This window comes from Anser brachyrhynchus (assembly GCF_964034855.1).
Source record: "Anser brachyrhynchus genome assembly, chromosome: 24".
Classification (NCBI taxonomy): domain Eukaryota; kingdom Metazoa; phylum Chordata; class Aves; order Anseriformes; family Anatidae; genus Anser; species Anser brachyrhynchus.
In genome coordinates, this window is record NC_137717.1 from 1,867,025 (window position 1) to 1,894,383 (window position 27,359).

Below are 27,359 nucleotides of genomic sequence, written 5' to 3' on the forward strand. Positions count from 1 at the left end.
TACTTAGGCATCTAAACATCCTTGGAAAGATTGCCTCAAGAGTCCAAGACTCAATAAAAGCGTTTAAGGTAACTTGACAAGAGTCTCTTAAAATTTTACTCTTACTTTCTCTCTGCATCTGTAAAATGACCATGGTGGGAAAAAAAAAAAAAAGGAAGAAAGAAATTTACATGCTTAATTCTTTAAATGTCCACAGAGAGACCTGGTTATATTTTCATTCATTTATAGCTACATGGAAAGTGCAGGAGTTATCTTCGGTAGCTGCAAGGTGGCCACCGTCCCTTTTTAGCATCCGGGGTTCAGAGAAAAAAAAAAAGGCAGAAGTTCTGTAGAAGACGATGATACAGAAGAACTGGCTCCAAATACTCAGCTAATGCCATAACCAGCAAACTAGCTGTCAGTAATGACCAAACTCTTATACCTGCAGATAAAAACATGAAAAACCTCATCCTGAGTAAGCACATACTCCACTTATTAAAAAACTCTTCACTCTTCTATGGCAATTCTCATCTCCCCACGCTCAAAGAAATGCAATGTACATTGCAAGTGCTTTGAGATCTTCCAACAAAACACACTCTGCCAGGCATTTGTATTATAACAGCTCGCTCTTCTATTATTATATTTGAATTACAAAAAGAGGCAAACAGAAGGCAATTTCTCGTGGGAATTTTTGTTGGGATATAAATCCATTTTTTATTTGATTCTGTTAACAGCACTTTCACATTCACTTCCTTTAAGTATTGCTGCACTTTATTACTAAATGCCTGCTTGTCACCTTGAGCAAAGAAAGTCCCCTGAAGTCCCTGTTGCACAGAAAAGTTAAACAATTGACTTTGCCCAATGAGATAAAAAGACAGTGACGTGGCCTAACCAACAAACAGATACAAAAGGTTTCTAATGAATTCTACGCAGAAAACAAGCAAAAAGAAAAACTGAAACCTTTCAATTATATCAGAAGTTTCAGTCCCTTCACGTGTGAATTTCACATTGACAACAGTTTTGGGTGTCCAAACATACCACCATCAACCAGTGCATGCTCTGAAACCAGGAAACTGAACTTATTTTTATCCTGTTCTGATCCAATTTAGCAAAATTCTCACGCTAGGTACCAATCTGCTGAGACTCACGCACAATTTTCCTACAAATTGAATCACAATCTACTCATATGCAAATCTAAAGCATGCAGTTTCTGTAGTCTATGGCCTCCACGTATGCCTAGCTAACAGATTCTCAGAACTTATTCCCAGTATATTGCACGATTTTATTTTTCTTTCAGCTTGTCCATTCATTTAAAAACTCATTTTCGCCCTTAGACTTTCTATTTAATCTTAGTTTTCAATCCTAAAAGTAGATCAATACCTTTCTTCTTCAATCTACATAGCTCTCAATCAAAGAGTTAACAAGGGGTGAATTGAATCGACTTGTAGGTTCAAATTGGGTATTTTTTGTAAGAAGTCTCATTTGCTAACCGCAGTCATGGAAAAGGAAAAAAACCTCCCCATAACAGAATGGCCCTCGGTGTTAGATTCCTAGGCAAAAAAAAGGTTATAATTTGTTCTCTAGCTTAAGACTGTCACAGCACTTAGCAGGAACAAATGACAGACCCTCCCATAAAACATTATTTTCTGGAGTGTTTTAAATCCAGTGGAATTAACTTGCTGTTCCTAAGATAATTTCCTTCAGTTAGGACTGATTCAGCTATTTATGAAGATAAAACGACAGCGTGGGCTTTGCAGGATGGTTTCTCGTATCCTAAATCTTGCCAAGGTGAAGAAAGCAGCGCTCTATCTAGTACAGAAGAAGATACCTCTGTCTGAGACTTCTGGGCTGAGGTACTGGATGATCTGCTTTCATGATCAAGGCCCAAGAACTTCATTCAAAAAAAAAAAAAGAATAATAATGGTTTCACCAGGCTTTGCTCAAGGCTTTAAGCAAAGTAATATCTACAGCGTGGGGACCGTTTCACACATTGTTCCCTCTGCACATGAGCACTGACAGTTTATTAAGTGTATTTTCATTAAAACATCCTACTGAAGTCGAGAAGCTCCAACACTGCTGCTTTATCAGCTGCTGAAGAGCAGCAGCATTTGCCCATTGTCACAGCACAGCCTCCACAAACGGAGCTGGAGCCCTCAGGCCAGGGATGGCCGTGCAGAGGCTCCAGCACACAAGTAACACCGTCCCCCCTCCTGCATCATACCAGGACTGGGTCCTTTGGAGACTGTGTGTTAAACTCAGCAGTAGGAATAAAATCCCAATAGTACCAGGGACAAATTCCCTACCCTTCAAATGATCCTTATTTCAGCGAGTGGACGCTATTTTTTACTATCAGCATACCGAGTCCTTTTCCAAGTGTGCTTAACTTTAATGAAAACATCCCAGGATTGTTGCTGACAGATGTGCAGTGTCCACAATCAGTGCCTAACCTTTCCATAATGGAGACAAAAAAACAATAGAGGGATATAAACAATATGCTGCATGATGCAAGTAGCATCTTTTAAAATGGCATTGGCTTTGGAAAAGCTCCAGGCTTCATTATCCTTCTGAGGAAATAGATTTCCTTTCTGGAAGAAAATATATTTTTCTTGATATTATTATTCAGTGTATCAAATGGGAAAGGAGCATTGAATTGTGCCTTTGTTACAGAAGAAATGAGCTTCCATTTTCTGTACCTCCAACTTGGCATTAACTGCTCACCGAACTTCAGATCTAGCATCCATCTAACAAAGGACCAGATCCTCCTTTGCCCTGCAACAATTAGAGGAGGGGAGAATCCTGCTGAAGATAATGGAGTTACAGAAATGTGAAGGAGGCATGACCGGGGAACAGAATGAGACCCGGTGCATCCTTATGTCCTCAAACTGCAAGACTGGCTTCTATGCAAGACCCTCAAGATGCCAGCTAAAAATGGTCATTTTGGCTAAAAAAAAAAAAAAAAAAAAGCAGTGAGTCCCCTGTACAAGCCTTTAGGTCCTGAGCTTGGGAATGCACCGGTAACAAAAGCAGAGCCAGGGCAGAACGGTAACAATATCCAAGTGATCACACAACCGTGTATCATTCCCCACTGTGAAGTTTTCTGGCAAACTCTGTGGAAAACCAAAACAACTCGAGCATTAAGGGAATCCACTCATCCTGCTCTTTCAGGCACTAAGTGCCACCACCAGCCCTCTGACGGGCTCCAAAAGCAATGACAGATGCCATTAAGAAGGAGGCACAATAACTACGAAACAAACTTCTGTTTCATCTCTGCAATCCCCGAAACATTTATCTTCCTCATACATAAGACAATACTTTTATTTATTTTTCCCACTCCGTTCAAGAAGCTGAAGCTCAGACAGTTTAAGCAACTGCTTCAAAGCCAAGGAGTCTACGACAGGTTAAAACCTGAAGGTCCAGACCACCCCTTCTGTCAACAGCCTGCTTTTGCTTGCGACCAGTATTCAATTTCCTGATGCTTTTGGTGAATTCTTTGTCTGCTGCAAGTCTCCCACCTTCCCATCTATGCTGGAGTACGCTCTTCTTTTAAAAGCTGTGCCGCAGTCTTTCACTGCAAGGCACAAGTGTGGCTCTATACATAGAAGAAACTGTGGAAGTGGTATACCGCTAATTACAGACGGAGCTAAGCAACCTGAGTTGGAACAGAAACTGCATTTCATTATATTTCTGACTTTTTGCCATGAGTACTTTATTTCTTGAAGTTCAGCAGCAGACAGACAACTTTCACCTCAGAATGTCATTCACAATTAATCCCAAATTGTACATGAAATGGTTGAATTCACTCCATGCAATCAAGGGAGAGAACCAAGAGCATAAAACTTGTGTGGCTAATCAACACAGTGCAATTTGTATCTGCTGAAAGCTTATCACAACATACTGGGATCTCTCTGCAGAATAAATCTGTAAATCATTTCAGGGTTTTACAGATTCTACTTATCCCCATTTTACAGATAGGGAAGTGAAGCAAGGACAAAGGCTCATGCCCTCAAGGACTTTTGAGAGCCAACTGCCATGGAAAACAGCAAGAATTGGGCTTTGATGCCTTCTCCAGTTGGGAGGGAGAGAGCAAGGGCACAAGTAACAGGAGAGCACTGAACCATAAAATCCCCACTTGTGGTTAATTCTCCAGCGGTGATTAATTCATCTTCCTCGTCTCTCTATTTCAGTGCTCTTGCACCTTCTAAAACAACTAGCTCTGGAGACACTGATGGGGCCAGGATAATCAAGTTAAGTGACTGTGGTTTGGTGCAGTGCCCTGTTGCTCTACATCTCGCTAAAGGAAAACAAAATGTAGCTGCTTCTCAAGTTAAGGGATACGTAGGTGGCACTAAGGCAAGTGCTGAAACCCAAATAAAGCTATTTCATCATGACAGAACAGAGTTAGCATTCCAGAGTGCTAGTGCAAGCCAGAGGCCAAAAGAACAAATCTTTGTTTTTAAATGTTCTGGATAAAGACAACTTTATTTGATATTCCTCATTGTTTTATCTGCCTTGAAATGGGAACTGCAGACATTTTGATAAATGTATTGAGAAATTGTTCTCTTTCAGTTTAACTACTGTAAAATGCCTTCACATCCGCGAGCGCAAACACAGCTCAGACCTCATCTGCAGCAAGAAAGCATCTCAAAAACACCTCCTCTCTCAGCAGCAGCAGAATGGCACTTCTGTGCTGCAGTCCAGCACGCAGCAGCATGGAGTAAGAAGACGGAGTCTATCCTCAGTTCTGCTGGTAACCTGCTGTGCGACCTCGGGCAACTCTTTCTGTATCTGGTCCTACCTCGCCCTTGCCCTGCATTTACAGCAAAACGTCTCTGGACAGACGGTTTCTGCCCAGTGCCTTCTCTCACAGGGCTGATAATGGAGCAGGAGCAGCAAGGTCTTCTTACATGGAAGGTGGAGGGAGAGAAAACATGCCGGCAGGATATGAGACGCTGATGATTTCCTTCTGATTGCAGATGGAGAAAGACTTGCATGTTGAGGCCAGCAAGAATTACTAAGAAGGAAGCACAAATGGCAGAGAACACTGAGGTACACCAGGCCTTTGTGAGAGCTTGGCAGCACTCCTATCAAGCCCAGCCTGATGTACACACGAGTATAAAGCTGTTTTCTGGTGGTGCTGGTTGCCTTTCCCATCTATTGTCTTTACACAAACTTGGCTGAAGAAGCAGACTTGGCAGTGTGGGCAGAGAACCCCCCTGTATTGTGGTCTCCCCCCAATCTTTGCACCCCCTAAACATTCAAGAATTACACCCAGTACTTGTTGACAGCTTGGACAGTACAATCTTCCAGGCAGGGGCTGCCTCCAACTGTGTATTTACACAACACTGGACACAAAAGGGCCTCTGCTCATCCAAAAAGCTGCTGGGTTCACCATGCTACAAATACATAACAAAACATGTTGGATGGGTGTTCCTTCAAGTCACATTCCCCTCCTTTCACTCTAAATACCTGCTTCCCCCTGAGCCAAGTCATCAGTTCAATTTCAAGTAGATTTTTCGCAGTCAATAACACAGGGAGAATTTTTTTTTTAATTACTTCCTTATCACACATCTCCCTGGCAACCAGAGCTGCTCCAGGCCTCACAGTTGCAAAAATCTTTCTGCACTTTGAGTGAAAGTCACAAATCACCAGATCTCCCTGCTTCACGACTATTTGGGCCTCGCGGAAATTATTATTAGCAGCAGGACCAAGTCCCTGGTTCTCCATCCATCCAGCAGACCACAGTGTGAGCACACAAACAGGCAGTTTATTATCACGGCAGCGATGCCCGCACCTCAGACAGAAAATTACTGCAACCGTTCCTGCAAGGCGCTGCTGTACCTCAGCCTGGGAAGATGGAAAGAACACCATACTACGTCCACTGTGAAGCGACAAAGGAAACAACAGACCAAAAAATCCTGTTCTGCTTTCACACAAGGGAGGTATAAGAAAATTGCACACAAACTCACTGCAGCATACTATCTCCATTCTGGCTGTGTCCATGGCAGCAAAGAGACTGAAACGGAGTTAATTTGATTTCTTTAATCAATGGGATTTTCCCAATTACACATTAACCACTATCAGATCAGTCAGCCACTGCATAGCATGGCAGAAGCATATTTATTTTGGAGATTACTGCACTGCATCATGTTTATTGCAAGCAAAGTACATTGATTTCCATAATTGCACTGTACTTCACTCCTCCAGAAACACTGTGTAAACACAGAAACTATAGGGGCTACCATCACATTTTATTTTTTTTTTTTTAAATCTCCATCTTGATTTCAAGAACTGGACACTTGCATTGCTTTCAAAGTAGGCACTCACCTCGGGAAGCCTCAGAAACACCTCACAGTTGTGCAGGAAGCACCTCTCAATGAGGAGCTTCACTCACCTTTGCAGAGAATTAAGAAACGAAAAAGGAAAAGCAGTCTTGTGTTTAAGGCTCAGCCTGACATATTTACAGCTGCACCAAAAATTCCCTAAGTGACCTTGTGCAAGTCTCACAATACAGAGAGCAGCTTGCGTCCCGTCGATAAGGGACGACCTGGGCTGCCCCGCGGGCACACGCGAGGGCACCACCACAGGGAGCTCCATTCCTATGGTCAGTCTTCCTGGGCGAAGCAAAAGCTTACCTGGTTTTAAAATCCATTAAAGCCTTATGCTGTTAACTGTCCCCTCAGTCATCTGCACCCGCAGCAGCTACGCTTGCATGTTGGAGTCAACATACGTGATCACATTACCTCTGCCACCTTTGGTTCCTGGATATGTTAGACAGGCAACTTAGAGCTAGACCAATTCAAGCAGAACAGAACCTTTGTTACTCAACTTATTTCTCTTTATAGCCCTTAATAGTAAAGTCTCACCTCTCCCCTTCCACTTGAATTTGCTATGCTTTCTGTTGCACATATTTCAAATCTAGGCCTACTCATGGTGGTTTTGAACCTCTCAAAGCCTAGAAATATAAATGATTATACAGAAGCATTTTAAAACCCACTCAGCCAAATACAGATTTGATATAATTTCTCTGAAGCCTATGAAAAATGACTCCGGCACTGTGTCTTGGGACACTTTTTGCTAAAAATTGAGTTAGCAAGGCTTTTCTTATCAGACGCACAAAGATGCATCTATTGCAGCCTTCTCCTCAAAACCTTCATACCAGCTACAGCTATGCTGTAAGCCTCAACTTATGTGATGCAGTGAAAGCGAATCGTCAAACGGTTACCTGCACAGTCAGAACAGAAAACTCAAGTCCAAATCCTATAATGCACTAGCCAGAGTACTTTGCACCCTTCCCATCTCCAGTGAGGGTTTTGTTATTAGAGAAGTAGCAAAGGGCTTTGGTACACCTGAAGGAAGCAGCTCAGAGAGGAGACATCCTTCAGCCAACCCTCCAGAAGCACTGAAGATACACAACTGATGTTACAAAGGTTAGGCTGCCTGACTTCCCCCCAAACCTGTCTGACCATTAACATTATAAGTTTCCTCTGGTCAAGATCCACGCCAAATTTAAGTAGGAATTACTGGGGGAGGAAGGAGGGCCTGCAGCAGGAATAGAAACACAGCTGTGAAATTTGGCATTTCACAAAAAAAAAAAAAGGCCTCTCAGGAAACAGAGCAAGGCAGCAAGTAGTACACAGTAATTGAGCAGTTGCAAATCCCTGGAGCACAGGTAGAAACAGTTAACAGCAAATGGAGTCAGGGGAAAGAATTATTCTTTGCTTGTCTATAAAAACAGATTAATGAGGCAGTCGCTCCCATATCAGAAAATGTATTATCTACAGCAGGAATACTACACGTGACATCAACAGCTGCACCCTGAACCCTAAACCACCTCAGCACAAAGCATATCCACTGGGATCTATTGCAGACTACCTGGACCACATTCCCTGTACCCCTTTTGACGTATGCCTTCTTCTGACAGACACTCCTAGACAATTGGAAGGCAGCCACCGAGGATCAGCTGAGCAGACATCCACCTCTGTTCCACTGCAGGCTGGCTCAGCTGGGGTCCATCAACCACCTGAATACAAAATTTCCCTAGGAGGTACCTGACATACAAAGGCTGGGCTCCATGGCAAGGAAAGCTTGAGCTTAGATGTTTGTCAGCAGCAGAGAAGCCATGACAGAAGTCAGAGAGACAGACAATGAACAATTATATGGCAAAGGAAAGCCTCCTGTATCCCGAGTGATGAACTCCATCAAAGACTGTGAAGACAGAAGTGAAATTGCTTCCCAAAGGTTACACAGCAAGGCAGAGCCACAGAATTGCGACCTAAACATCCCAGGCTTGAAGTAGAGTCCTGGCTACCACCCAGCACCAAGGGTGTTCCTACTAAAGGCTCCTTCCCCTGCCCTTCTCAACCCATCAGTATGGACACACACTGGTATGGAGAAAACCATGATGAATTTGGACATTCTCCCCTGAGAGCTCACAAGTGTGCAAACCAATATGAAGAGGTAAGAAAGTAAGTTCACTACACTCCAGTCAGTCAAACCTGAGTGCCACGCAGTTGTCCAGGCACATGGAGAGGGAAGGATTGTCTTGTAGTCCCATCCAGCTGAGGATCACCTGTATAACCCCACCGTGGAACACAAAAACCTACAGGCCAGGCCACGTTACCTCCCCCAAGTCACCAGGGTGAGGAGGGAACACAGCAACACAAAGCCTTCTGCATTTTGCCCTCCTCTCTAAGCACTATGAAGTCAGTCTGATCCCATGCAAAAAAGGCTGCACCCTCTAAATGTTTGCCATAAACGCCTCCCTTCCTGTAACAAGAGACATTCGCAAGACATGAATGAGTAAGTGGGAATCATTCATTCCATTTAGCACTGATATCCACACTGCTTCAGCACTGATAGTAGGACTCGGATCAAAATGATATACTCAGCTATTGTCATAAAATACTGTAGTTTTATCACGTGCCACAATCAAATATAATCAAGCTGGTGACTATTCCCTTCCCTCCTACATAAAAACATCTATCCACCACTTCAGAGAGTTAGTATCTCACACCCTCACCCCTTTAAAAAAGGCACTCAAATCACGGAGTACTTCACAGTTAAGTCGCTTCCCTGGCAGACTAAGTACCAAGTACCCCTGATTCACTCTTTGTCCTGTGGAGATTTAAGAAAACACAACAAAATGGAAAGATGATTTATAATACAGGTATGTACACATACGTCAAAATTCATAAACAGCTTCCTGCTCATCCACTCTTCAACGGAAGAATCTGGCAAAAACTGTTTTCCATCAAGAAAAAAAGAAAATCGCAAGGGGTTTAAACTGATGAGATCACCTTTCAAGCCAGTGCATCTTCCCATTACCCAGTACCAAACAAGATGTTGACTAGTAAAGCAGCATGAATAATAGCATCAAGACTTCCTTTATAATAGGCCTTCAAAAGACATTGCACATATACCCGGTCAACAGACATACCAAGTGCATGTCCCAGTGCCAATGCATAGCTAATTACCCAGAACGGAACAGAAAAACATTGCTCTTATTCCTATTAAGAGTACCTGTTTTGACAACCAAGAAATAAAATATCAGAATCATTAAACGTGTTTGAGAGGCCACACATGAATCGCAGTCAACTTACAGCCAAATTCAGTGCCCTCCTCGAGTCTTAAAATGCTGTCAAGTCACTGCACCACTGAAAAAAAGGGAAGCTGTGCACCCTTCCTCCCCCCCAGCCCCCAGATATACACCAAACTCCAGCACATCAGGAAACCCCTTCCCTACAGCTGGGTCACTTTGCGCAACCAGAAGCTACCTTATCTTGCCTTCAGATGCAGTGGCATCAGAAGAAAGCACATGCAGTAACCAGCCGGTTTTTAAAAGGCCATCACTGGGCAGCTGGACTGCTGACAGACATCTGATACAATATGAGTAGGGATTTCTTTCCTTTATTTTTCAGACAGCCAGAACTACTAGCTGATAGTTTTATACATATATATGTTTATATATACACAGCTCTACTGCCACACTATGGGTACTCGGGGTTATTACTACCTACACAAACCCTAGGAAAAGGCGAGATCAGGAGTGAAGCCTCTCAGGAACTTTGTTCCACAGAGGACCGTGATTTGCTCAGCGAAGGTACCAGAAGTCCCTGCCAAACTAAACTTACTTTCTGGGATTAAACCCTAAAACTGCAATGGATTCTGGAGAAAGGTGGCTGTGTTCACTTGGTAGATACGTTCACTGTGTTCTGGATATCTTGGAGTAAGCCACTGGTTTCAAAATTGATCCCTTGCCTTAGCAAAAAGATCATTACCCGGATTTCTGAATTTGCTGAAAAGGAGTACCTGGGAAACTCATTGACAAATACCGTTATTCAGATGTAAATAAACACCTTACGTCTAAAAAACTTCTGCAGATTTACTTGCGGAGATGAAAACACAACAGAGAACCAACCCCTGGGTGCAGGAACCAGAACAGCACTCCAAATACAGAGATGGAAGAGCTACGGGCCTGAGAAGAAAGCCTGAAATACTGAACAAGCAGTTACAGAAAGAAACCTGGAAAATTTAAGTATGAACAAGCTACAGATAACCTGAAAGAAGAAAAAAAGCTGTAAAACCCTTACATAATAAATCACATTTAGGTATCTCTGCATCATTCTACTTATATCAGAAAAACACAACAGAAACTGCTGGAATGGCAAGTTCCTCTTGTGCAAAGGCTAAATGTTCCTGCTGAAGAAAGGAAAAATAATCACCAAAAATAAGTACTCATCCATAATTTCAGCTTGCGGGTTGTTGGGTGGTTCTACCTCCTTCCCTAATAGATCGATTCCAGTAGCAAAAGTCTTTGGGTCTACTGCAAGCATACTTGGGAGGAGCAGTTAATTATTCTGGATCTCTTCGGAGAAAGTCTGCCTTACATAATAAAAATCAGTGTCGAGATAACACAAGGTTTTCCAGAAAAGAACCAAGCAGCTTTCCTACACATGAACACACACAAGCATACATTGTCACAAGCATACATTCCTCTCGCCTAGGATGCAGCAGATAAGACAGACGTTACTCAAACTCTTGGAAATCGGGGCACAGCAGCGTTGAAAGAAGACGCTGCCAAACACTCAGCTCTCCCACTCTTCCCCCTCCCACACTCGCACACATAAGGACAGTCCCTAAATATTTGCTGTTTACACCAGAAATAAACTTCAGTCCTTAGATATGCTTTTGCTACAAGGTCAATTACAGAAACCGGGGAGGAGACGTAAGCAAATTCCCCCCCCCCCCTTCAAGTCTCTATCTTCCAAGAAAATAAACATTTTTCACAAAAATCAAGATGCTGAGACTGAGAAGCTCATCGATAAGAGCATATCAACTTGAAATGCAGGAAGAATAAGAGGAGAGTGCTTCCATTTTCATGCAAGGAGTCCTATTATCAGCTATAGTCAGATACCAGGGTAGTGAAATAATGAATTAAGATGCAAGGGAAAGACAGAAGGGGAACCGTAATGGCATTTTTTAGTCATCTTGCATATTGTCTGGCAACTGTGCACACATTATTCGACCCACCAGAAGGAGGAATAAAAACAAATAGAGCCACCTATTATAACCGTATCATTTAAAATTGTTGCTCCCAAAGGACTGAGGCAAACTATCTCTCAGAAAGGTCTGAAGAAAATCCGCTCCTTATTGAACACTACAGGGAAGCATGTGCTGACATACAAGTACACACACACACACTCACACCCCAGAGTCCCCAGGAAAACGGATTAACGGTGGTCCCTGGATCTAAGCAGCAGGAAGACAAAATACTCCTAAAGTTGCCAGCTTTCTCCATGACACTTACCGGTCGCTGAGACAGCCAGCAGCCCCACGGAGAGCAGCAGCACCCGGCTCCAGGAGCTCACTTCCACCGTCATGAGAGCAAAGATCCCCAATTTCCCCCAATTCCTTCCAAAGCTGCAGCTGCATCCCAGCTTGTCCCATCCCAAGGAAGGTTGCATGTCAAAGGGTGGCAGGAATGGGGTGTGCTGGGGGTTGCTTGTTGTTGTTGGGTTTTCCCCCTTTTTTCTCCCCCTTTGCGATTGGGATAGTCCTCAGCTCGGCTAGAAGAAGAGGAGAAAGGAAAGAGGGGGGAAAAAAAGCAGGTCAGGCTTGTGATTTTTCTTATTCTAATTTTTTCAGCCCAGAAAAAAAATCCCACCGCATGGAAGGCTCTGAGCTTCTGCAGCTGGAATGAACCAAGTGTGGCAGCAGCTCAGGGAGAGGAGAGGCGAGGAGAGGAGGGCTGGCTCGTCCCTCCCGGTGGCTGTCTCTGAGCCAGCTCCCCGGCATTAGCAGCACACAGTCCCCAGGGATTTATACTTTTTTATTAGCCAGTTGATTAATCGCTCCCACATCTTTGTTCTCCTCTTTCCCTAAATCCTGGGGAGGGGGCACGGGCGTTGCGATGAGGGGCTGCCGTGCAGCCACAGACTGGCTCTGGCTCGGCTTCGCTTCCTGGACCCAGCACACACCTCCCACCAGCCCCCGCCCCACCAAAACCAACAAACCACAAATTATGCTTTAGCATTGTATTTATTGTTTTTAATACACACCACAGGTTTCTTTCATCGCGGAAAGTCCCAGAGCCCCCCATTTGCCGTGGAGCACAGCACGCACACGGACGCGCACGCAGCAGCTCTGCTATTAAGACATCTGCCAGAGCAATGCAGCCTCCTCCCGGGGCCCCCCACCCGAGCCTCTGTAAACAACTTGATGATATTGACACAATTTGGGGGACGAAGCAAATTTCCTTACAAACATGAGTCACGGAAGAGACACCCCCCGTCTGCGACCTGTCCTAGCAGCGTGGATCCCAGCGATGGGGTGAGCCCCAGCCCCGGTGGGACCCTTCAGGACCGGCGGCGTCCTGGGGGTGGCAAAGGCAGCACTGGGTGCCCCCTCTCCTGGGCCACCGGGCACACCCGGCTGTGGTGCTGCGGCCCCTCTGCAGGGCTGCTCCAAGTGGTATTTCTCCTCTAACCTCCTCTTTTTTTTTTTTTCCTCCTTTTTTAAATGTCTGTTAGTACATTTGTCCCTATGGCTGCACACAAGATGGGGAAAAAACACAGCCCCTTAAAGACACATCCAGGAACTTAATTATCTTGGCGGTGATGCTCAGACCCACGGAGAAGGGAAATAACTCCAGCTCACACATGCTCAAGCTTTAAAAACGGCAGAACCCCAGAAAATCCCCCCCCCTCCCCGGCAAGAACCTACTTCTGCGTTCACCTTCGGGCGGGGGGCAGCACCCATCCCGCTGCCTGCCGCCCCCCAGCCCCCGCAGCCCTTCCCCGGCCGCCCCGACACCCCCAGCCCCAGCTCCTGGCTCCCGGGGGGGCCCCGGCCCCGCCACCCATCCCCCTGCCTTGGCGCTTTGCATTTGCTGCAGTTTCTTGCTGCAAACCCCCCTTCTTCAGCCTTGTTCCGGTTGCCTTGAATGAGCTTATTTGACAGCTAAAAACAAATTATATCGAGGGCTTGAAAATCTGTCCCTCCGCCCTCAAATCAATCCTCTTTCTCACTCCCTTTCCCCTGTGTCCCCTCTGCATTTGAATCCTTCCACTGCCTACACTGTGAGCCAATGCCAAGAGCCAAGGCAACCAGGGCTGTTACATGAAAGAGTTGCTTTATGTCTGTTTAAACTGCAGCGTCCTATTCAAATAGACCTTATTGTTCAAAGGCATAGATCCAAATATAAAAGGAGCAGAGAAACAGGGTACCACACTTGACAGCTCTATACATTGCTTTTCCCTTATACAGCCATTCACCTCAAAGAGTTCCCCATCCCGAAACTGCATTCAGCCGAAGATGTGACTTGGTTGCTGCACACCAGCAGAGCATCAGCTGAGCCAAAGTCAGCTAGCCCTGCATCAAGAACAATCCACAGGCATAATAAAGTCATTGAGGAGATACAATGCCACTTTCTTCCTGGTAAATAAAACCATACCTATTTCAAATCAAGGATTTCCTCCCAAGGAAGCTTTCTGCTCAAAACCACTAGGTTTAGGGTCTTAATCTCTCAAAGAAAAAAAAAAAAAAAAGCATTTAGTTGTTAAATGGGCAACACTGACAAATACAGCAGAAACCATCACTGCAGCCACCACCTTCGATCACAACCCAGTTTTGACAAGGAGACATTTGCAGGTCCTGGTTAATAGCCCCGCTGTAACCTGCGCCACTCGCTGCACCTCTCACCTTGCAAAATTACCTCTCTACTAAAAGAGGAATCCTGCCTTCGGTGGAGGCACCCACCAGAAGCCGGGAAATTCTGCTCTGCACTGCCACCCACAGTCAGAGCCAGGGCTCAAATGAGTCTCCTGCCTTCAGACTTCGCTGCTTTTCGGTCTTTGCAGATATTTAACCAACTTTTTCCAATTTCACTTAGCCCAGCGTACCTCACCCTCCCTGCCAAAACAGTATGAACTGTTTTGTGATTGCTCTGAATCGAATAAGAGCAATTGTAACATCCCCGATTCCTGGTTTAATCCACAGAGCTGAGAGCAATTCACAGCTACAAGCCACGTCCTCACAGTAGCTTCTTAGAGGAGAAGCTGAGACCTTGATACAGGCAAGGACTTACCAAACAGAACAAGCGTCAAAGCCGCCTTCTCCCACTACTTTTAACACCAAGCCACATCCCTAGGGCTCTTCCTTCTCCCTTCTCTCTCCTATGTGCATCAAGCTCCAGTGGACGCAGACGCAGAGCTGGCTCACAAATGCTACCACTGGGTGATGAAACGAGGAACCACAGAAGGCGCTCACAGTAGGAGCATGATCATGTGCACTAAAATTAAAAACACCACTATTAATAATTTCATATGGGAATACAAGCATCTCAGTAAGCACCACACATTTACTCACTCTTAGCTGCGTTACCACTATTGGGAGGAAAACAGCATTTATGTGGGCATAACCACGAGGTGACAGACAGCTGACAATAATATCTCTATTAGCAAGAGGTTGCAGGCACTACTTAAGTTACAGGACAAGTCCAGGTCTGGATTACCAAAATGGAGATGACTAAAGAGCCAAGACCTCGGTGTACAATGTAATGACTTTGGTAACGAAGAACTCCACGTGCAGTTGTTGTATCTGAAGGCATGTCTTTTATATTTAAAAATACTTTGCCTTTTATTTTCATACCTAGATCAATTTTATAGCCCAGCACCTAGCCAGCACACAAAATGCCACAGAGGATATTGAAAAGAAACGGAACCCAAGATTCTGTAGCCCTAATTGCTTAAGTATATGCATGCTACAAAACTGAGGAGGAGTCTTTTTTGCACAGCAGTGGAAGGTTTTAGAAGGCATCTAGAGATATTCCCCCTATGTTTTTGTAGGAAAAACATTCAGCTATTGAAAGAGGTAAGCCAGAATTAGCCCTTCCTGCTCTTCCCTTGTAAGAGTAGACTTGCACGTGACTTCTTGTGGATGGGGGAAATCTAGAGTGGGCTGCAAAGGATTTCAGGGGACAAACTACTTGAGCAGGAATTAAATGTGTTCCTAGATAGGCCTCAAACAGGGACACACAAGGAGGGGACTGCCGGCAAGAGAACAGAAAAGGACCAGAGAGACGGTGCTCGGTGCTCTCCTTGGGGCGAGCAAAGCAGAGCTTTAGGAGAAGAGGGAAGGACAGTCAAATACCGAACCCAGAAAGACTGGAGTCTAATTATATAGGTTTATGCCAGGGAGCTCTAAGCTGTGTGAAGGGTGCCAATGCCGTTTCCATCCCCACTGCTGGAAGCCCAGGGGATGCTTCCAGTTCCCCTCCCCGCCCGCTGCCCGGCCCTGCAGTTCCGCGGTTGCCACGGCTCCTCGTTCCGTTTGCTACCTGCACAAACATCCCCTTCGCAAAGGCCGTCTGAATGCAGAGAGGCTGAAAGATGCTCACTGGTGGGTTTCCAGCTCCACCAGTAAAATCGGAGGGGCCGTTCCCGCTGGGCCCTTTCCCCAGGCACATCTGGATCCACGACAACACCCCCCAGGACAGCCTGGACCAGGCCTGCCACAAGATCTGGAAACGCGTTCAAGGCCTCTCGGAGAAGCTGCAGCCCGCGCGCTGCTCAGAGCCGTCAGAGACCCTTCGAAGAGAGAACGGCAACTCCCACCACGAGTGAGTAACCCCAGGGCCCAGGGGGACAGGCTGCTAGGCTTTCCTCAGCGGGGCTTTATGAACCTGTGGAAGCGAAGAGCCGGGACGCGGGGTGCCTGCGTTGCTGACGGCCTCCCAGTTAGGCAAAGCATTCCCACTTTTTCCACTATCACCAATTTTCTTTGGAAAAGTGTGCCCCATGAAATCTAACTACTTCAGAATCTGAAGCACCATAAGCAGCTGCTGCATTCGCTTCCCCACAACATTTAAAGAAAAACAACTACACACACATCAAAATATTTACAGAAAGTGAAAGCAGCATTCAAAAGAGCAAAATCGAAAATTAAAGTGTTATAAGGAAGCTACTGTAAACAGCTGATCTTTACAAAGAAAAGCTGAATTTAGCACAGAAAAAATTATGCCAAATCATGTTCCACAGGACAAATGATGATAAGGGAGGGAAATATGCTCTTCAGATTAATAGGATAATATTTACAGTATGCTCCTGAAGCAGAAAAAAAGTAAAATTTACAAATCCAGCTACCAACCAGCAAGTATTAGCACATGTCCAGTCCTTGAAACCTAAACAAAACATAATACAAACCTGGCCCATCCTACCTGATACAGTGGAAACAGTTATTGCAGCTTTTAAAAGCTAACTTTACAGACCGAGGAAGCAGATGATTTCAGATAAGACATGGAGGCACAGAAGGGGCAGTGCCTACACTATGTCGGTGAGAAACCTAGGAACCCGACCTTTGAATCCTGGCTTTCTTCTCTTCCATATCCCTAAAAAATTCTTAAAGAAATTAAAACAAATGCAGGAAGGTTGAAGCCAAGTAAGCCAAGAATAACCAGTGGCACCAATGGAGTTGCACTAGCCTACAATGGTTGGTCATATCATACAGCTGAGGCATCCCTGCAATTAGCACATGCTCAGCTGCATATTTTAGCCCAATCGGTCACTAAGAAGTCATAGGAAGGAGGTATCACACGAACCAGTGAAGAAGTATCAACTATGAGTAAGTTTTAAAAATATATTTTACAAAAAATTACCTTTAAAGAAATGTAGATCTAGGTTTTAGCAATGAGCCTAGTAGAGCAGCAGCAGCCAAACCAGCAGGGCTTCCAGCCCAGGCAACCTCCAAAGCCTGGGGCAGCTCAGCCTGCCGCTGCGGCCGCAGCTCGGCACAGCCGCGGCTTTACTGCAGCGCTGGGGGATTGCGAACTGCAGGACAAGCGATGAAGGCTGTGGCAGGGACACCCAGCAAGGACCTGAGACTAATTCAACAACTGCAACTCAGATGAAATTAAAAAGACGGAGAAGGCCGATGGCTACAGTGCTTTCCCGGGGTTCAGAAACATGATTCACTGTTCACCTACTGCTCTGTTACCTTTGGCAGCTCATCTGGCCATCTCTTCCCCACAATGTTTTCCTGTAACTAGCTAGCAGGCTCCTCAGGAAAGCAGAGCCCTCTACATACACTCCTACAGGGCAGCACGTTGATCATCAGTTGTTCAAAGACCCCGAAGTCACCAAACCCTCCCAAAATACCAAACCTGAAGCACCAAAACCAAATTACTGCACAAACTTCATGGAACTTCCTTAAAATGAAAGCAATTCAAGTGAGGCAGCCCCAGGTCAGGTTTCTGCCTTTGACCCTGGAGGCAGAAGCTTCCATAATTGTCGTTTTCACTTCTTTACTGTGCGGGTGCCAGCACTGGCGCAGGTTGCCCAGGGGGGCTGTGGGGTCTCCTTCTCTGGAGATATTCCAAACCCGCCTGGATGCCATCCTGGGCAACCCTGCTTAGCAGGGGTGCTGGACCAGGGGATCTCAGGAGGTCCCTTCCAACCTCAGCCATGCCGTGGTTCCGTGACACCGCACCTTCCATGCCCTAGGTACCTCAATTACTCCTGAAAGCCTTATTGTAAGATTTTTCTTAATCTTTCTACATGCCAGCTGTCAATAGAGGTGTTCCCCAATTCATCAGCTGCAATAACATCAGCGGCCAAAGATTACGCCGTATGACCTTGCTCAATTTAGCAATCTTTAATTATTTTAAAATATTGACTTATGCAAATTGCTGGTATGCTCATTTTTAAAAGTATCTGGAATCTTTTAAACAAACAGCAAGTTTCACCTTCCTAAACGCTAAATCAACCTTCAGTGTTTCCGCAGTGAAGCCATCTGTGACCTCACTGCGCAGCGTGAGGCTGCTGTAGCACACGAGGCCTTTGCCATGAGCTCATTCTGACCCCACAGAAGTTTGAGTGACCCATATTTCAAATCCAGTGAGCACACCTAACACAGCACCACCGAATTTGCTTCCCTTCTATTGACTTTGCCAAGGAAACATCAGAAACTTATCACTGTGATTCTTGATTTCAATTAAACGGCTAAATTCCCACTCATCTCCAAGTCTCCTCAGATACGTAAGCACTTCACTAGCAAATCAAAATCATTCTTAAATCATACAGACATGACACTGATGGTACAAGACAAACCTTTTTGCACAGAAAAGGTTTGCTGTGAATGCTGCAGTGTCACCCACATCAGAAAACTTGGTGCAATCTCTGCACCAAAGCTGCTCCTGGCTCAAAGCAACTTCCTTAAGTGAAGACACTTCAAAGACGACTGAAAGAGCCATTGCTTCTACATGGAATTCCACGCAGCCAGCTACCCACGCTTAAAACCCAGCGTTACTTTGCCTTCTAGGTAGGGAGCTGGTACTATCTTTCATAATTTTGCTACTTCCTTGATGTTTATTTTTTCCCCTTGAGTTGAGAGAAGAAAAAACAGACTACGGAAAAAAACCTCCATTTGGAGCCCAGATGTAAACTTGTCTCTGCATCCCCAAGAAAGGAACGGAGGAAGTTTTCCCACCTCTCGTACTGCACAATACAAACGAGAGAACCAAACACCTGGGGACACACAGGCTGTGGGGTGCAGAGCCACGCACACATGAGCGGTTCCAATGAAAGATGGGGTGAAAAAAAATGTATGAAATAGGCTTTACTTTATAAAAATGGAAATAACCTATCAATTTTCTATCCACAGTAGAAGCTTGTTGAGGTTTTTGTTAAGAGATGTTTCTTTTCATTTTTTTAAATAGAGGAAAAAGAAGCATCCTACTAATTATAGTGATCATATGATTAGAGATAATTAGATACGCTTACTATTTAGTTTCCTAATTTTTGTGATATTTGTATACCATGTATGTACCTGCATAGTGCATGTACAGAGCATCAGTCTTTTCTCAGCTTCAGGGAGAGTAAATTGGTAATACATTAAGTTATTGAACATACTTGGCTGTGAAAGAGCAAACTGGAATTTAAAACAGTATTTTGAGTAGGTAACCATTACAGGCACTTAGGTGTGCCTCAGAGGAACACAAAATTGTTCAGCCCTGGCAGCAGTCCCATTGTCAGATCCGAGGACTTCAGTGGGTTCCTATATGAAAGATGGTTAACGAGCTACAAATACTACTACACCCAGCTCCGTTAAATCCTTACAAGGGATAACAAAATTGTAAATGACAGATAAGTCCCTGGAAATTTAGGCCCTCATCCTGCAAAGATCTGAAGATCCACTGAGCCTTGAAGGTTGAAACCATGCAAGGCTGGACTACTGAGAGCAAACAAGGTTTCTCCTATTAGGGACACCAGGGAAAGGCATGCAATCCCAAAATCCTTTCTTGTGTCCAGAATCACGGACTTAAACTAACATTATTTGACTGATGAAATAAAAATCATCACAAAGCTTAAGAGTCAAGAAGATTAGCTCAATTTTAAGTCAAACTGAACAGAAGCCATATTCTACTTTCTTACAGAGATGGGTTGCTAGATGAAACAGAGGGACTTGAAAATATATACAGAGCAGTGATTGGAAACAGAGAAAGGGAGATGAAGTTACGAGCTCTCTGCGATGCTCAGCTTTCTGCTAAATCCACCATCACCAACCTCCTGTGTTCAGCGAAGTCGCACAAGGACTCCAAGGGGCTGGAGGACAGCAGCACGACGGGCGGTTGCAGCACAGGGGGCAGCAAGACAGAGACACCATGTCTGCAGAAGCACGCAGACACTGCCAAGGGCCCAGACAATCAGGCAACGGCTGAAGAACCCAAGGCAGTGAACGGCTTCCTACAGGGTAGCACGTTCAGCTCCGTGAAGAACAGCACACCTGCGTCAGCTCCACCAGCAGCAGCAGAAAGTCAAGCTGCAGCACAGAAGCAGCAGCTCCCAGCATTTGCCAAGACCTGCTCCAAAACCGACTCCAGTGCAGTCACAAAGGCACTGCAGAATCCAGGTATGGATCTGGCCATGGTGCTTGAACAGCATCCGGGAGCCTTGGGAAAATTAAAACTAACTAGAAGCTGTTGAAAAGCAGATGGCGTTTCCATTCACAAAGTTTCATTTCCTACTAGATGCTCGTATAGCTCTCCCACCTTACCAGCATCTCTCCAATGTCCTTCTCACATCAATAAATGAGAAATACAGGAAGGTCATGACCACAGAGATTTATATATTTGCTCGATGTTTTCTGTAAATTATTTTTTTTTCCCAGATGGCAGGAGAGGGTGCTGTTGGGTATTTTGTTGTTGTTTTTTGTTGGTGTTGTTTGTTTGTTTTTAAGTGTCATGATTTTTGGGGTTCCCAGAGAGATATTTAAGAGATCCAGAGTAACTTAAGAACAAACCAAAATAATGCTGCACGTCCAAATCTACCATTTACATTTCTGGCCTAGATTGATCACAGCCTGGAGGCCTCAAACAATCAGCTTCTTCTGGGGGTAATTTCCTAGTCTGAGAGTTTTGAACGCTGTAAGAGTACAGTAAGAACCTTTTGCCCCATTTCATTCATACTTATGGCTCAGGCAATTAAATTTACTCTGGGTCCTGTGGGTCAGGGTTTAAACAGCCCTACAAGTGAATTTGAAGTGTTAATTGCTAAGTTTGGATCTCTGTGCTCCAGAAATACAGCCTGCAAAAGCAACTGGTATCTTAATATTTTGCTTGCAGGTAAAGTGTATCCCTTTAATTGCAAGCGTTCCACACATTTATGTTAAGAGAATGCTGACTGATCTTTAACCTTGTTTTGTTTTACAGTAACTACCGCAACACCAGACAAAAAAAAAAAGGTTAAATACAGTGCAAGTACTTTTACTCCACGCTTTTCTACTACTACAACGACCACGGCATTAAATCAGCTGGTGTGGCCAAGTCTGACCTTCCCTCCACTCCCTGTCTTTCCAAACTCCTCGAGCTTTCCACAGTTTCAGGTAATACAAACTAAATCCAGACTCTGAGATTACATCCCCAGCTCCATACTGACAAGCTCAGGGCACTAGCTACCATTGTTCTGAAAAGTGCTTTCTGACTTCTAGGGTAGAGTCTAAAAGAAACCAGCCTGCTATCCCACAATGAATAATTACACCGAAGTGGCATTAGGTCACAAACAAAGCATTATCAGCGTATGTACTGCGGTCCTCTGGGAAATTTGTGATCGATGGATGATGTTTTATTGACACATATACTGAATGTTGACCTCTTACCATTCATTACTTTCTATTTTTAGTTTGCATTTACAAATAGTTATTGTGTAATTACAAATATTTTGACCTAACAATTCATTGGGGATATATTTCGTGTGGTTATTCTGTTTACAGACTTGGACACTGGTTTCTTAGCCTAGTGAAACAGGACCTCCTATCAAAGTAAAAAAGCCAACTGAGGTTATTAAGGTGGCAAATGCTTAAGTCAAAAGAAATAAAATACTGAGAATCCATGCATCCATGCCTTTCTACGGGCTATTCTCACCCTTTGATTTCGCTTTGATTCCACTGGGGGAAAAAAGAAAAAAAGGAAAAAAAAGCTACATTCTCTAACAGAACCCAGGTCATCGCAGATGTTGTCAAAAGTTTCCACCATCCTGTTAGAAAGGGGAGAGCAGGAGACTACTATGGGCACACCTGCTGTGCCAAGCTAAGCTCCCTTGAAGGTTTACAGTCCAAGAATTTTCATTTTTCATTAAGTCAATGAGTACTTAGCAGAAAGCTACTTAGCATAGGACAAGCACATCATCCTTCCACCTCCCAGCAGTCAAGGGGGAAGTGAGCTCTTCCCCAGGCAGAACAGAAGGTAGAGAGCAGAAGGCAGACACCTATACTGGACGTCTCAGACTTGGGAAGACAAAGAGAAGACTTTTTCTGAAAGCTAAGAAATGCATTTGCTTCAGCCTGGTTTCTTTGAATATAATGTTCCCCCTAAAATCTTATACAAAAATAATTAATAATTAATTGATCAACTCAGACTGTTTTTAAAAGTCATGTCTTACATATACTTAACAGGGTCCGTATCAGCGAGCACGGTTCCCTTATCAGCAAGCTCTGCACCCTCCCTTTGGATGTTATTCGAGACAGGTGTGTTGAACTGGTTACAAATACACTTTAATTCACTGAATATAGATGCTAAGCACAATAGATTAGTCAGAATTGTTTGTCATATGCCAAGACTGACACTGGTGCCATCACAAGAATAGATTTGGGGGAAAAAGATGCCAAGCTGGGGACAGGTTCATTTGGAGCAGTATTTGCTCCAAATAGCTCAAGAAGTGTACCTGAACCTCTAAAAACATCTATTGCATATACTCTAGTTTTGTATGAAATTTTCTGTCTCCTCTAGACTGCATTTATTTGTTCATTAAAGTCTGTATTTATATAAAAATGAACACCGCCTTTTCCTAGTATCAAAAAGGCTGGGAGAATTTACAGGGTCAAATTCCCGTGGCTGCACCAATTGCATAGCCACCCCAGCTTTTGCTCCAGAGACTTATCTGAAAGACGCCTCCTAAAGAGAAGTGATCAGAGCCCAAATTGAATGGCAACAGAAGTCTCTGCACTGAAAAGAACAGCAGGTTAAAGGAGATACCAGAAGTGGGGGAAAAAAAAGTTCTTAAGAACAACAAAAATATTTCGGTCAACTCCAGTTTATATTTTGAGGGTCACTGCCTGTCATCATTATTGTCCCATTTATTGTTGTGCACTGTTTCTTTCTCCTCCCCAGGTAGCTCCATACAACCCACAGCACATTTTCCAGTCAACTTACCCTCCTCTGTTGAACTACATCCCCGTTGTTCAGCCGGATTTTCCATACCAGCAGAGGACCCTACCTAAACTACCCACCAACATCCAGGATCCACCGACAGCAGGCGATGGGACCCCGTATCCATTTTCTCCTTCCTACAGGTAAAGGCCGTGCAGATTCGCATTCTAGTTTTGCGTCTCTTTGTCAGTTGCTGCAAACCTTCGCAGAGCCCACAGTGTAATCAGCAATTGGGTTTCCCGGTTCCATTCTCACCAAATTCCATGTCAGAACAAAAGACAGAAGTTACTACAGGGCATAAGTTACAAGAAAATTTTGATACAAGAACAAAGTAATTGATTTCAGGTGAATGAAGCCAAAAACTCTACACTGTAAGTGTAGAGTTCACACCTAGAGCTTCTAATCAACATCGTGGCTAAAGAACAAACATTTCTTAACCTAGCAAAAAGCAGAAGTTTCAGCATGAGAGAAACCAAGATATTTTGACACTGTCAGAATGTCATGAAAGGATTCATCTTAATATGTTTCTGTAACAACTGTAGATAAAAATCAGCTTATTTCAAGGGTCTGGTAACAATCGCTCTGGGTAAGTTCTGTGTATCATCTTTCATTACCTATAGGATAGATAACAATAGCATATGCTTCCCCTACGTCATCTTTCCAGAAACTGTATTACAAGTCTACAAAAAAAAAAAATGCAAATAAATGCTTCTGAAAGCTCCTTTATAAGGAAGAAAATCATGTGGAGGTTAGATGTAATCTCCTGACACTAGAATAAATTTTATTTTTTGTTTTAGGTTTAGTTCTACACCCGGAGGAGCCATGAGCACTAACCCCAACTACTCTTCCAGTGGGAACTGTGTAAACTTTTAAGTGAACCCACTTCTCCTATCCTGATATTTACATATAAAAATTTAGTATCTATTAGAAGTCCAAGGATCCTGTAAGGACTTCAAGTTTCCCTAAAGTGAAGATTTCTATCTAGAATAATCCCGTGTGACTTCTGTGGTAAGAAACAGCTATATGACAACGCATCAGAAATAATTTTCTTTAGGATGACAGAAAAAGGGACTTTTTTCCTTTTGGAAGATGAAGACATAATAAAAGTGTTTTAGTTGTGACAGATGTCTGAGCTGCTCAAATTTCAATGTTGGTACAATAAAGATGGTTGACAAAAAAGTCCACAAGTCTCAGAGATGGTAATTTTTGTCATACGTTCAAAGTGAGATTAACACAAATTTGTTAATGACAAGTCCTTAACCAAATATACTATTGTTGTACCACAGTCTGGGAGAGAAAAATCTGTGTGATCCTTCAGCAGACTGAAAATTAGCCAAGATGCACAAAGTGAGCTACCTCCAGGGTCCTGCGACAAATGAGGCCATAGGATCATTAAACACAAGTGACCCAAACCACAGCTATAACCACAGTCAATACGACCAGTGCACTAAGGCAAGATTGCATGCTTTTTTCTACACACAATACTTGTCCTGTTTTTAGTACAGGATCAAAGGTACTTAATGAAGATGCTTGTCAATATTTCCTTTCTTAGCCATTATTCAATACGTGGCTGCGAGCCCCATTTATAGCTACATGAGTATTCCAGTTCTCAGGAGCTTCTTGCTCATGCTCAGTTCCACAGTTCCGTTTCACAACACGCTTGTCCCAAATCCCTCAGAGGTGGGAATAGGGAAGTCATCTCAATTTTGCAATTTAAAAAGCTGAAATATGAGAAATGAGATCCAAAGTTTCATCCAGTTATAGGGCACTAACAGCAGGTAAAGTCAAATATTCTCAAGAGCACAAGTAGTCTCTAGAGGGCACAAAATTCACGTACACTTTTCCGCTGGCTTGACCCTTCTTGCCATTCCCTTCCAGTGCATCCCTCTCTTACCTGATGTCACACGCAGCTCCCTGGCCAAATTCTTACCTCTGCAGTTAGCAAGTACTGAATTTTTCCAAGTTGCTCTCACAACAACTCTCTCCATGCATCGTCTATTTTGTCTGCCACAGGCTTCCTTTCCAAAAAGAGTTTTACAGAGTATGATTTTTTTTTACTTCTGTTTTTCAAAATCTAAAACTTGGATCGGAATTTGCTTTGGCTAAAGTCTCCTGTGTTCTGCCCCAGTAAATTCCCATTTTCTTTCAGCAGAATACAAGCTTGGATTTTTCTGCTGTTAAATCCACTGGCTGTTTTCTCCAATATTCCTAATGCAATTAGCATAACAAGATAAAGGAATCAAGTCCTTTCCCATTTTTCCTCCTTTACAAAAGGACTGATGACAAACTGGGAATTAGAATCTGTATTGAATTACATTTGCCACAAAAGAGTTCATTAAGTAATAGTACATAATAAAAATCATCTGTCAACTTGAAGGATAGACCAAATTCACTTAACGAAACAGCTGGTTATTTTCTAGAGAGCTCCATAGCTCATAAGTGGTCAATATGAGCAAGGAGGGAGACAGAAAAAGGGAAGAACGGAACGGTTCAGATGTTAGCATGCCAAGTCGGTTTCAAGACTCGTCTTCTGCACAGTCACAGCACAACTGCAGGTGAGACTTTGTCCCCAGTACCTTGATTTCCCCCTCACTACAGCAGTAGTAATGGCTCTTTTCTCACCAGGAAAGGGCACAACAGACAGAGATGCTTCAACAGCTGGAAATATCATGAAATACCAAACTTCCTACCCAGCTCCAACATACCGAATGGTCCTGACTGCGAGGGAAGTAGGGGCGTCACATTTCCCGGCCCCTAGCTTCCATGCACAAGGCCGAGGCTGCTGCACCATGCCCTAGTGGAGAGGTTTCACTGCTCCCAACCTCCCCTGGTGGGAAACTCAAATGTAAAGGCGTTTGACTTGCAGAGTACGTGCTCTCAATAGCAAATCTAGGTCTCGAGAGCACAAAGTTGAGTACAAGTCATTTGCTTTAGCAAGCCGTATCAGCGCCTGACAACACTTACCTCTCCTTACGCATTCAGCTCACTGAATAACCACATCTGTGCAAACTGCACTGCTGTGGCTCCAGGGATTTGTTCTAAGATCCTCAGAGGGCCACGACATGCCGCTTACAGTAAAAGTACTACAGGTAACAGTCAGCGCCACAGAGACAGCTCGCTGGGGATAAAGGTCACCCTCGACATGATATTGCTATGAACCTCCCGTGCCCTTCTTGCATGTATTTAACACAATAGTCTCAGAAGAGCAACCCTTCTTAAAAAGGGTCAACTTCATTTTAATCTTGTTGACTCCTCACCATTTAAGGATTTACTGCAAGTCACATTCTCAGTGGCCCTATTCTTCCACCTACCTACAGAAGTTTCAGATTTGTTCAGTACTTTTAAAGGTCTCAAGAGAAGGGATGTAGCAGGCCTGTTGTGGCCGGTACTTGGCTGCACACGAGACCCTTCTCAGGCAATACCAAAACCAGTTATAGACGCTGAAGCTCCTCCGTTCTGCTGTTCCCTTTCTGAGAATCTTGCACCACGACACAACCAGGGTGGAATCACCTGGGCTAGCACACCAGTGCTGGAATCAGGCCAACTGCATCTCTGATTTGGTTAGAACTTCACAGAGCGTTACAAAAATCTGAAAGCACAGTGAGCACATGTATGCCACCACCGCCCAAGCTCCTGCCTAGGCAATCAGAAACTGCCTGACTACTTTGGATCCAACCCCCCAGCACAAGCATCACACAGGCTTTTAAAGGATCCATGTACATAGATCAATATTGCCATTTAAATATATATATATATTTCAAGACTGATCAAGCCTATGCCATTTAAATATATATATATATATTTCAAGACTGATCAAGCCTATATGAGTCAGAAACCCAGGAACCAGCTAAGTATGCTAATATTTACCTTTCTTTCCCCTTTCTTCAACCTGTTTCTCCTCAGAAGTGTTTTCAAGTAGTCTAAGGTTACCTTTCTTCAAAAATCAAGGTTCAAGTTCTATTGATCCCAATTCCTTACAAATAAATCACAGTAAAAACAGAAATCTTGTACCAGGGGCTGTAAAAACTTCTTGCCTGTCTCCTACTATTATCATACATCTCAAAACACAATTCACCTCTTATCCTAGGTTATCTTCCTTTACTAACACAATTCACCTCTTATCTTAGGTCATCTTCCTTCACTGTAAGAGAAGAAGAAATTTGTTTTCTTGCAATTGATATTA

The 27,359-nt window shown here is 43.9% G+C and overlaps 2 protein-coding genes across 22 annotated transcripts in view; one reads left to right on the forward strand and one right to left on the reverse strand.

The window, feature by feature from the left end:
* Positions 1 to 27,359, reverse strand: part of CSMD2 (CUB and Sushi multiple domains 2) — a 337,680-nt gene that overhangs the window by 286,895 nt on the left and 23,426 nt on the right. For 7 of the 21 annotated variants that reach the window (XM_080566779.1, XM_080566798.1, XM_080566797.1 and 4 more), the window contains 2 exons: positions 14,564 to 14,767; positions 11,786 to 12,044 (listed from right to left, as the gene is read on the reverse strand). The exons of 8 other annotated variants lie outside the window; for them this stretch is intronic. In XM_080566779.1, coding sequence (XP_080422905.1) covers positions 11,786 to 11,942 — 157 coding nt within the window. In that variant the 5' untranslated portion in view covers positions 11,943 to 12,044; positions 14,564 to 14,767. Of the gene's footprint in view, positions 1 to 11,785; positions 12,045 to 13,751; positions 13,849 to 13,930; positions 14,000 to 14,563; positions 14,768 to 27,359 lie in introns of all 21 variants that reach the window. 6 more of the 21 variants (XM_080566782.1, XM_080566783.1, XM_080566785.1 and 3 more) reach the window with 3 other exon arrangements.
* On the forward strand, positions 14,774 to 26,919 carry LOC308182476 (uncharacterized protein C1orf94). The gene is made up of 6 exons (XM_080567199.1): positions 14,774 to 16,096; positions 19,883 to 20,451; positions 21,158 to 21,354; positions 22,423 to 22,494; positions 23,138 to 23,319; positions 23,974 to 26,919. The coding sequence occupies exons 1-6, from the start codon at positions 15,867 to 15,869 to the stop codon at positions 24,047 to 24,049; spliced, it is 1,326 nt and encodes a 441-aa protein (XP_080423325.1). The 5' UTR covers positions 14,774 to 15,866; the 3' UTR covers positions 24,050 to 26,919.

Excerpts from the sequence above, each read along its gene's own strand:
- LOC308182476 (XM_080567199.1), top strand. The coding sequence starts at position 15,867 with ATGCTCACTGGTGGGTTTCCAGCTCCACCAGTAAAATCGGAGGGGCCG. Across the intron at positions 20,452-21,157 it reads ATTAAAACTAACTAGAAGCT|CTTTAACCTTGTTTTGTTTT; the intron begins GTTGAAAAGCAG and ends ATGCTGACTGAT. Across the intron at positions 22,495-23,137 it reads TTGGATGTTATTCGAGACAG|GTAGCTCCATACAACCCACA; the intron begins GTGTGTTGAACT and ends TCTCCTCCCCAG.